The sequence below is a fragment of the Rhodamnia argentea genome, chromosome 10 (genome assembly GCF_020921035.1).
Source record: "Rhodamnia argentea isolate NSW1041297 chromosome 10, ASM2092103v1, whole genome shotgun sequence".
In the NCBI taxonomy this organism is placed as follows: domain Eukaryota; kingdom Viridiplantae; phylum Streptophyta; class Magnoliopsida; order Myrtales; family Myrtaceae; genus Rhodamnia; species Rhodamnia argentea.
The window spans coordinates 21013459-21024772 of NC_063159.1; the positions used below are offsets into that span (position 1 = coordinate 21013459).

General features: G+C 40.9%; 1 protein-coding gene and 1 pseudogene across 1 annotated transcript; both read left to right on the top strand.

Moving 5' to 3' along the window:
- The first annotated feature begins 465 nt into the window (after window positions 1–465).
- Window positions 466–4811, top strand: LOC115742344 (tyrosine-protein phosphatase RLPH2-like). Its single transcript, XM_030676572.2, has 5 exons — window positions 466–489; window positions 2187–2829; window positions 3408–3475; window positions 3621–3800; window positions 4020–4811. The coding sequence occupies exons 1-5, from the start codon at window positions 466–468 to the stop codon at window positions 4191–4193; spliced, it is 1089 nt and encodes a 362-aa protein (XP_030532432.2). The 3' UTR covers window positions 4194–4811.
- Window positions 4812–5894: 1083 nt separating this feature from the next.
- Window positions 5895–8008, top strand: LOC115742190 (annotated as a pseudogene).
- The last annotated feature ends 3306 nt before the right edge of the window (window positions 8009–11314 follow it).

Sequence of the window (11314 nt, forward strand, 5' to 3'; positions counted from 1 at the left end):
GTAAACATCTCTTTTATCAAATTATAATCTTTTATTTGAGTCGGTTATCAAGATATATTAGATTATTTCCAAATTACCATTGTATTTTACCAACACTTTTGTTTGTGCAGCTTACCTACTAATAAAGCTACTAACTCTTATACGAAATTAATGACTCTTGTTTGATTTCACTTGCCAACATTCCGCTTATCTTACCAACATTGTTTGGGATCTTATAAATTGAGAAGAGGTGACAGAAAAATGTCATATTTTGTTCATTAACAAGTGAAAGGTATGTTTATAGACTTTACATGATCACTATATAAAGTAACAAAATCTTAAGTACAATCAATCACGACCAATCAAGAAAAATATATAGAATCACAAACTATCCTCTCTCTCTCTCTCATATATATATAAACATCCAAGGAAATATATAAAATCGCAAAATATTCCAAATATATCTCTAACAATGATTATTCCGCTATGAGGACGCACTCCCATGTTCCGGTAGCTACCGCAACCATAATGACTCCAATCTCGTATTAGCAAGAGAGAATTGAGAAATTTCTGTATATTTTGATGTGTATGTAGAGAAGAGTACATGAACCTATTTATATGTTTACATTCTTATTTACTGAAATCAAATTACATATGTATAGTCAAAGAGATATCGAAAATCAAAGGGAATATCTCTTTCATCCCCTCAAACTCAAAGTGCATAGAAAATGTCAACTTGAGTTTGAATACAAGTCTGAACAGCATCTAGACCTAGCAGATGAGGCAATGTTTGACGGTTGCTTATGGCAAGACTTTCAAATCTAGCTGATCTGAGGGCGATGAGTCTTGTGGTAGTGTTGACTTCTCAAAACGATACACAGAATTTTGAGAATCGGAGGGGAAACAACAATTGGCCGATGTTGCTAGCTCGCGAAATAGTAATTGAGTGATACAGTCTATACGATCGGGGTTGTAGCATCTAACGGTTTATAGACTGGCTTGGGAAAATAATTACTAAGCGATGCGGTCTATGTGGCTAGCATCAAAATGAAAGCCACCTCCGTGAAAAAGGTTCAAATCGGTGACATGATCAATGTGGTCAGCGTCGAAACATGATCATGGTGCAATGGATTCGAATAAGTGCTTCCTCATATGAGACTTGTGCGCACTAAGTGAACACTGTCGAGCGACGAGGATGGGTTTATTTGGGTGTGCCCTGGGGTATAATGTGCACCCGGGGCACTTGAGTTTCCCTAGGAACGATGGCTCTACACTAAATGGCAATACGATGTTGATTAACAAGTCAACATAATCTTTCCCCTATGATTATTAATCAAATTCTAAAATGCACGTTATTATTGTGCCAAAATAAATGCGAACATGGTACTCCACGTAAAAAAAATTACATGTGACGTGGCGATATCCCTTATTATTGCCCCTTTGAATATTAGTCAAATTCTAAGGTACCCTCTTCTTATTATTTTTTAATATAACGAAAAATTCCAAACTAGTATATCTATGACAAATTTATCCCAAACTATTTTTGTAATCGCCAAAACCCCAAATTAGTATACATGTGACAAATTTATGCCAAACTATTTTTTTGGCCATCAAAAATTATAAACCGATATATCTATAACAAATTTACCCCAAATTGGTATATATACGATAAATTTACCCTCCTTTCCATCAATTTGTTAATTTAGATGGCATGCGACAGTTGACGGGTACGCCAATTTGGGGCTTTTACCCTCTATTTGTCATAGATGTATCAATTTGAGATTTTTCATGGTATTCACCCGATTTAACAGAAACCAAAAAATGTTAAATTTGTCACATGTATATTAATTTGTGATTTTTTATGATAAAAAATTTAGTTTTGGATAAATTTATCATATGTGTATCGGTTTGAGATTTTTTGTGGTAAAAAAATAATTTGGAGTAAATTTATCACATATGTAGTTTGAAAGTTTTTGTAGCCAAAAAAATAATTTGATATGAATTTATTATAAATGTATTAGTTTGGAAATTTTCGTGATATTAATTTTTTTTCCAACTCTTCTTATTTCAAAAGAGCCCTACATTTTGTGTGGTGTATCACTGTATCGTACTTGAAATTTCCGAAAAAAGACAAAAGTGCTTCCTAACGGGATTTCGTAACCGCCAACAAACCCAACCCCGCACACCACCCCCCCCCGTTTCACAAGGTGTCTCCATCTCTCTCGTCGTCGCCAAATTCAGTTTTGCAATCTGCTTCTGCTGCTGCTGCCTGCCACTCAACCGAGTCCTCGATCGCCAGCGGAAACCTGAACACAATGAGCACTCCCGACCCGAACCCGAGCCCGGCCGCGGCCTCGCCGCGAACCGTCATCTGCGTCGGCGACGTCCACGGCTACTACACCAAGCTCCGCGCCCTCTGGGCCAACCTCGAGTCCTCCATCCCGCCCCACGACTTCCGCACCGCCCTCGTCGTCTTCCTGGGCGACTACTGCGACCGCGGCCCGGACGCCCGCCGCGTCATCGACTTCCTCCTCTCCCTCCCCTCCGCCTACCCCAACCAGACCCACGTCTTCCTCGCGGGCAACCACGACTTCGCCTTCGCCGCCTTCGTCGGCGCCGTCCACGGCGACGCCGAGGCGTTCAGGGAAGGGTGGAAGGTGTTCGAGTCGTACGAGGAGAGCGAGGGATGGTACAGAGGCGAGGGGTACGAGAAGATGCACTTGCAGGCGAGGAGGTGGGCCGGGAAGATCAAGGCCAGGTTCAACGAGGCCAAGGGGTTGGAGTACAAGGGCTCCGTCTTTGACGCCGTCCCGACTTTCGAATCGTATGGCGTGGCTCATGGATCTGCAGGTATGAGTTCAGGGTGTCGGGATGGGGATTGGGATTGTGATTTTCGATGTGGACTATCAGTCATGCTTGATTCATGCTGAAAATGGATATCTTGTCCGGTTCATTTGATTCGGTATGCAGCTGGTTGTCTTTGTTGGGTTTATTGAATCGTTAAAATAGATGGATTCGAGATGCTTTAGTTGGATTGCTGGAGTGATTTGTGCTTCTTGACTGCTGCTGGTTGGGAAATGGACCTAATGGTGTTCGCTGTTTGATTTGTAAATAAATGCTTGTTGCCGTTCAAATGCTGAAAGAGAAAGTTGTTTGGGCTTCTTGTATCGTGATTGTGAAACTCAGGTGTTGCTCGATTCAGTTCTTAGTAGTTCATATCAGTTAGAATCAGTATGCAGCTGGCCATGGATGTTGTGTTTAGTGCATTATTAAGGTAGACCAATTTCAGTTGCTTTATTTGCACTCTGTGTCCTGGTTTTGCGGTTAGGGACTAGCAAGGGTGATCTGTGTTGCTTCATGGTAATGAGGCCATGGTTTTCTTCATTTGATTGTTAGAATACCAACGACTAAGTTGGTTTTCTTGGCAGATTTGGTTAAGGCAGTTCCAGAAGAACATAAAAAGTTTCTTGCTGATATGGTTTTGGTCCATGAAGAGGTCTGGATCAATCTATTCTGTTTTCTCTGCTTCTGTAGAACTACTAGGACTAATAACTGGGTTTTCCTTTTCCTTGTCACGAGTTTCTTACTGTGCAAAATATTAGTGTTGAAAACCAAAATTTAAGTGCTCTTTCTTCGGACAGGATGATGTTTGTATAACAACTCCGGAAGGAACTAAGCACTGTAGATTAATCGCTGTCCATGCTGGGCTAGAGAAAGGAAAAGATGTTGGAGAGCAACTGAGATCGCTGAAAGCCAAGGACACTTGGATGGCAAAGATAGAGGCTATCGCTGGAAGGAAAAATGTCTTGGACATTCCAGAGGTGATGAATTTTATTACATATGATAAAGCATTCTAGCAGATCATTCTGGGTTAAAGAAGTAGAACTCTAGCAAGCCTTGTCATTTGGAAATTTTGTTCCTTAAGATGCATTTTCTTCAGAGTGCAGAGTAGAAATTTGCTTTCACTGGCTGAAGGTTGTTTGAGGTTGATAAAAGTGGTGTGTCATTTTGTCTGAAGCTTGGTTTGTAATCTTCTTTAGGAGCTAATCGAACCTCCAACGATTGTGGTGAGTGGTCATCATGGAAAGCTTCACATTCAAGGTCTTAGACTAATAATCGACGAAGGCGGTGGGTATCCGGATAAACCTGTGGCGGCTGTTGTGCTCCCTTCACTGAAGATCATACGCGACACTGACGTTCTTCCAACGGAGTAATGGAATTTACAATAAATGGTTTGCATAATTATTGAGGATGATTAGGTATAGCAAGTAATATATAAACAATAAATCTCTTCTTGAAGATGAGCACGAGATGGTATCTTTCTTTGATTGTAATCTTTTACATCTATTTTGTAACTAGTCACACTTGGGACAGCTTAAATCTTTTATTGCGTTAATCTCTATTCTAGTGAATAGCATCGATGCTTCCACAGATTCTTCTTATTTAGAAGATGAACTGACTTAGGAGGACAAAATTCCAGAATTTTCTGCGATGTTCGCGCACATTCGGGTCTTTCAGTCAGCTAGGTAGCCGAGGAGGTGCTACTTTTACTTTCAGTACATAAAACCAATATCCAAGTAGAACAAGGTGGTGCTTTCAGCGATAAATCTAGGATCTGACTTCATATGGGGTGTTGCTGTGCTTCTCTTTAAGCAAATAGTAGTACCATTTGACTGTTCCTTCTCAGTTCGGTAGTTTTGGTATATGATGGCTACTGACTTGGATTTGGTTCCTCTGGCGGCACTTGGTAGTACTGCATTCGGGACGGGTTTTTGTTCCATTCTGAGGCAAAATAAGGTTGATATGGAATTTCCCTGCCACTACTCATCTAATTCATGGCGCACTTTCTTCCATGAATCTTGCTATTGATCCAAGTTAACGAGCTGACTGTAGAGCGCGTGGGGCGTGTGTCGGCGTTTGTTAATAAGACATAGCATATTTTCCTTTCTATTTGGGTCATGTGATCAAGACCTTGTGACCATAACAGTTATTTTGAGTTTGGCGTTGATGAATTCTAGTGATGCTACTCATTTTGTTTTATGATTATGAAGTAGCAAATGGATTCTTTTAATAACCGTTCATGAAAGGGGGAATTGTTGCCCATTTAGGGCCCTATCCGCTGCATTCAAATGGCTTTTGTGTTGGGAGTCCCCCTAGAAGGGTTAGAATGGCAATTCCAATTCAATCTCCTCTAAAAGATAAAATAAAAAGTCGATCCCCTTAGGTATTGAGCAGCGCAACATAGGTCATGGAAAGGTTTAAATCCCATCTTCGCAGCATTTCTCTGACAAAAGAAAAATGGGTCTGGCTGTCCGGGACTTGAACTCAAAACTAGTCGGATGCGAATTTACTGATCAATAAGAATGATGCCAGTCATTTGGTGGAAGCTGCGGGTTCGAGCCTCCTCAGTTCAATCAGTTGGTAGAAAGACCCGAGCAACGGTCTACTTCGACAAAAAGGCACCTGTGCCCGAAAGCCGTTTCAACTTGCGACGAAGCACATCTCGCCTGAAGTTGCTAAATCAGGTAGACACGCGGTCAAATTGATGTGAGCTTTCACCAATGCCCGTATCCTGATCACCATACATCATCATTTATATAGGCATAATACCATCTCTATCTCCGTTCTTGCCCCCGCTGGCTTCTTCGCACCGTCTTCAACCCGTGACGACGGAATCAGACAACTAAGCTGTAGCTGCGTTGCATTTGACAATGGCAATGGCGCACGATATGACTGCAAAGAGCTATGTTTATTCAAAGACTCTCATGCAAAGACTACGACGAAAACCATCTCGCGGGCTTGCGTTGAATATTATTGACATCGAAGTGGGAGTTGGACCGTGCATCTCGCTTAATACTATCTAAAGTTGAAAATCATGGTGCAGCAGTCGTGCTGGTCGACGGCAAACCCCAAAAACAATGAACACTCCCGACCCGAAGCCGGCCACGGCCTCGCTACGAACCGTCATATGCGCCAGCGACGTCACGGCTACTTCACCGAGCTCCGCGCCCTCTGGGCCATCCTCGAGTCCTCCGTCCCCGCCCCGCGACTTCGGCACTGCCCTCGTCGTCTTCCTAGGCGACTACTGCGACCACGGCACTGACACCCACCGTGTCATCGACTTCCTCCTTTCCCTCCCCTCTGCCTACCCCCACCAGACCCACGTCTTCCTCGCCTGCAACAACGACATCGGCTTCGCCGCCTTCGTCGAGGCCGTCCCTGGCAATGCCGAGGCGTTCAGGGAAGGGTGGAAGGCCTACGAGTCGCGCGAGGAGAGCGAGGGCTGGTACGGAGGCGAGGGGGTTACGAGAACATGCACTTGCGGGGGAGGAGGTGGGGGGGAAGATGAAGGACAGGTTCAACAAGGCCAAAGCGAAGGAGTACAAGGGCTCGATCTTTAACGCCACCCCGACTTTCGAATCGTATGGCGTGGCTTGTGGATCTGCAGGTGGTGATTAGAGTGTGGAGTTTCAGTGACGCTTGGTTCAGGCTGAAAATCTTATATTTTGTGCTGTTCATTTGATTCAGTATGTAACTGGGTTGTCTCTGTTGTGTTCAAAGCATCTTTTAGAATCACTTGATTTCAGTTGTTTTAGCTTGGATTCCATGTGGGGATCGGTTGGCTTTCTCGACAGATTTGGTTAAGGCGGTTCCGGAGGAGCATAAACAGTTTCTTGCTGGTATGGTTTTGGTTCATGAAGAGGTCAGGATCGATCGATTTCGTTTGCTCTGCTTCTGCAGAATTGCAAGGATATATAATCGCTGTGTTCTGCTTACTGTACTTAACATTAGCATCAAGAACCGAAATTGAGGTGCTCTTTCTTCGGACAGGATGATGTCTGCATAGCTACTCCGGAAGGAATCAAACGCTGTAGACTGATTGCTGTCCATGCCAGGTTAGAGAGTGGAAAAGACATCGGAGAGCAACTGCGATCGCTCAAGGCCAAGGACCCTCGGATCGCGTATATACAGGCTATCCGCGGAAAGAAAAATGTCCAGGACATTCCCGAGGTGGTGATGAATTCTTCCAAGCGGCCTTTTCGTTAAGAAATTCCGTCCTGAAGATGCATGTTCTTCAAATTTCTGAGTAGAAATTTGGTTTGACAGGCTGCCGAAGTGTGTTTGAGGTTGCTGTAAGTGGGTCTGATGCTTGGTTTGTGATCTTGTTCAGGAGCTAATCGGAACTCCGATGATGGTGGTGAGTGGTCATCATGGAGAGCTTCACATTCAAGGTCTTAGATTGATAATCGAAGAAGGTGACGGGTCTCTGGATAAACCCATGGCGGCCATTGCGCTCCCTTCGCTGAAGATCATATGCGATACTAACTTTTTTTCCGACAGAGCAATGAAAATGACTGTAATATCAATAATTCTGGCCAAAAGGAAGAATTTTCAAATGATTAGCTTCGAGAGTATCCCTTCAATCTTTTAGAAAGTTCTGGAGATGGGACAAATTCGTGTCTTCTTGGTGAAATTGTATGGTATCGTACTGGGATCGTGTTAAATTCAGGTCCGATTCGAACATGACGGGTCCATTATTCCTATAACTATGGCGAAACCCATAAGTGTTTAACACATTTAATATAGGAATTCTTTAAGTACGACTCTGCAGAATGTGTTTAACCATGTGTAAACACGTCTAAATGCATCAACACTGACGTGTTGAGCCGACACGATAACATGTCGATCTCTGTAAATAGACAGTGCTGCAAAAATGTGTTTTAGATTCGTATTAGTATGTCTAAACGTTTATACAATATGTTTTCGCCATTCGAGTGTAAAAGGAACGGCCCATTTAGGATAATTTCACATCGTTAGTGCCCCTGAGAAAAGAACGGGTCTAATTTTGTCGGTGGGGTCTATTGTCGGTCGCGTCGTGTCGGGCTAGAAAGATGTCTCGGTTGGGGATGGGCCCCGGCCACTGGAGAGGGAGGAAAATATCTTTTGTCTTTGATATTTTCAGGCTGAGGGCTCCGCCATTCGTTGCTGTCGTTTCGTCCTTGTTCTTGTCCAGGTCCAACGCCTTTAGGGATCTTTTTCAGTCGTGGGAGCATATTCCTGGATGCTGATTAGTGCGCAAGCAAATGAAATTTAGGAGGAAACAGAGCATCTCCAGTTTGTTTTCTTTTTGGCTGTCAGAAAAGGAAATTTGAATGACGGCGGAAATAATTTCTTCTGAACATAAAAAAAAAACTCTCCTTAAAATAATTAAAGGGACCGTTAAAAAAAAATGTCTCCATCGTGAAAAGTTTAAGACGTCTACTTTTTTATTTTTTATCAGTAAAAATAGAGAAAGAAAAGCAACTAGCGATAGCTAGTGTTCTTCTCCGAAATTTACTTTGAAATAATGACTTCTGCTACGGAATGTTTGAATTGAGGCACGTCTATTTTGCCCGTGACTCGAAAATTTGAGGTTGGCAAACTTGTTCCATTGATTTTGTCTCTCTCTATGTCCGGTCTCATTCTTGTAATTTGTGCCCAATTTTTAGGAGGTTTGATCAAACTTGTCCAGTTTTTATGATGGATAAAACAAAATTGTAGAGTATGTTAGTCTTTTCTCGACGGTAAGGCTAGTGATTGAACATGATTAACCTTTGTCATGTAACGTGATTTAGTCTTCCCTATCCACTTGTTAAAGGGCAGTGCCTTTTTACTTAAGCAAGAGCTCTGGCCATACATGAATTTTCCTTTGCTATGTTAAAAAGTCCTAGTTGTAATGTTGGAAAAGACCTCTCTATGATTAAATCCTAACTTCCAAAAAATCTATCCACGAGGCATATTGAGATTAGGCTACATAACATGAGCCCGTTTGGAGGTTCGCGCCTCTTAAATCGGACTCTCAACCTCTTTACCATAAGGCCTACTACCTTGGTAGTCTCAAAGGTGATTATTTGAAAGATTGTTGTTTTATGGTCTGAGTTTATGCACGTTTTAGCTCAAAACAAACTAAAATTTGCACTAAGCACAAATAGGAAAATGAACATTCGTCTTAACCAAAAATTGGGATCGGTCTTTAACAAGTCCTTGTCAAGAACTCATAAGTAGATTAGCTCTATACAGCCACACGATTAGGAGAATCACGAATAGAATGACGATAGTCACGTGGGAGTCTGCAATTAAGCTTGTTCTACTATTGATCTAGGCCTCAAAAACTTATCGAGAGCGCGTTTGTTTCGTGAAAAAATTTTAAAAAAAATTGGAAAACCGTTTCTTAAAAGTAGCCTCTCGCATTGTTTACAAAATAAATGAATAAAAAGTATTTCAACTGTCTCCGAAAGTGTTTAGACGCAAATTATTCTTAATAATACTCTTCACCGACTAATTATTGTAAGCGGCACAAGCGTTTATTTTCGAAAAAAGTATTTTTTTTAAATAACTTGTTTTTCCAAAACGGAGGTTAATTCACTTCAGGCTAACCGTCTCTCGTGTATTATTATTATTACAAACTCCAGATTTGGACAAAGTTTCTTCTATTGAGGTGGCCAGGCGGTGGCGCTGATGATGTTGAGATCCCACTATCATTGTTCCAGTCAGCCACCCCAAAAAAAGAAGGTGGGGGGCCCTTTTCCATTTCCTCCATGTCAACTTGCGTTATACGTGAAACGACAGGATAAGGGAAAAAGGCGGGTTTTTTTTCAATTTAATTTTTTTTAAAATAAATATTTACAAAATTATTTTTTAAAAAAAAGTATTTACGAATTTGGGCCTCACTCGGCAGTTAGGTTGCCGAGCAGGGCCTTTTTTTTTTTAATTTCATTTTTTTAAGTGTTTTAATTATTTATATTTATAATATTTAGTTTATTTCGTATTTTTTTAACATGTTTATATTTATTTTATTTATAATTTTTTTCTTGTGAAGCTTATCTTTATAACATAATTAGCAATAATTAATGTGAAAATTTATTAAGATCTATAATTAATAAATAATGTTGTAATTATGTAATTAATTTAAAATATTCATAAAATAAAATGTAATATAGCTATGGGAATATATTGGAAACCGCAGTAATAGATAGATGGGAAACCGCAGCAAAAGAATTAAAAGCTGCATGGAAAGATTAAAAACCGCAGCAAAAGAGTGAGAACGAGTAAAGAAAGGGGAAAACTTTGGAAGAGCATATCTCATCGCTCGGGCGTCCGTTTGGGATGAATTTTTTTTTTATTTCACGTAATTTTTTGAGACGAATCCATTGCAATTGCTGTAGGTGGTTTGGCCAGGTTTTTTTTCCCAAAAAACGCCGTTTTCCTTGTCAATTTTGCATTTTCTCCATCCGGTGCCACTTCTCGATATCAAACGAACCCCCATTTCCCTCTTTCCCCAAACAATTGTCAAGAGTATTTTGTGGGGGTTTTTTCCAAAATTTCAGCCGACCGAATTTGTTTGGGGAAAGAGGGAAATGGGGGTTCGTTCGATATCGAGAAGTGGCACCGGAGGGAGAAAAAGCAAAATTGAAAGGGAAAACGGCGTTTTTTGGGGAAAAAAACCTGGCCAAACCGCCTACGGCTGTTTGCAATGGATTCGTCTTGAAAAATTACGTGAAATCAAAAAAAAAAAAAAATCGTCCCAAACGGACGCCCGAACGATGAGATATGTTCTTCCAAAGTTTTCCCATTTCTTTACTCGTTCCCACTTTTTTGTCGCGGTTTTTAATCTTTCAATGCGGTTTTTAATTCTTTTGTTGCGGTTTCCCATTTATCTATTAATGTGGTTTCCAACATATTCCCTAGCCTATATTACATTTTATTTTATGAATATTTTAAATTAATTACATAATTACAACATTATTTATTAATTATAGATCTTAATAAATTTATAAATAAAATAACTATAAACATGTTAAAAAATACGAAATAAACTAAATATTATAAATATAAATAATTAAAACATTTAAAAAAATAAAATTATAAATAAAAAAAAGAAGCCCCGCTTGGCGGTTGGTCTGCTAAGCGGGCCTTGCTCGGCAACCCAACCGTCGAGCGAGGCCCAAATCCGTAAATATTTTTTTTTTAAAAATAATTTTGTAAATATTTATTTTAAAAAAATTAAATTGGAAAAAAACCCGAAAAAGGCAGCCCAAAAGTGAAAAGTCTCAGGGAAAAAAAGTCCTAATATAAATGAAATTGAAAAATGCGAAAAAGATGGAAATTCCGTCTCGGAATGTCAACCACACATGGGGACTCCACGCCACCCCGACCCTGATCCCCTCGCCACGTGGCGCCTCGCCCTCGCTAGCATCCTCATCGGCGAGACCGGAAAGAAAAATAGATCGGGAAAGATCAACGGTGCAGAGAGATCCTTGACCCCGCGGGTGGGTCCCAATCACCGCCATCCCCC

Bases quoted from the DNA above. Each gene is read 5' to 3' on its own strand.
- LOC115742344 (XM_030676572.2), top strand. From the start codon at position 466: ATGAGGACGCACTCCCATGTTCCG. The intron at 3,476-3,620 runs GTCTGGATCAAT...TTCTTCGGACAG, and splicing joins TGGTTTTGGTCCATGAAGAG to GATGATGTTTGTATAACAAC. The intron at 3,801-4,019 runs GTGATGAATTTT...AATCTTCTTTAG, and splicing joins ATGTCTTGGACATTCCAGAG to GAGCTAATCGAACCTCCAAC.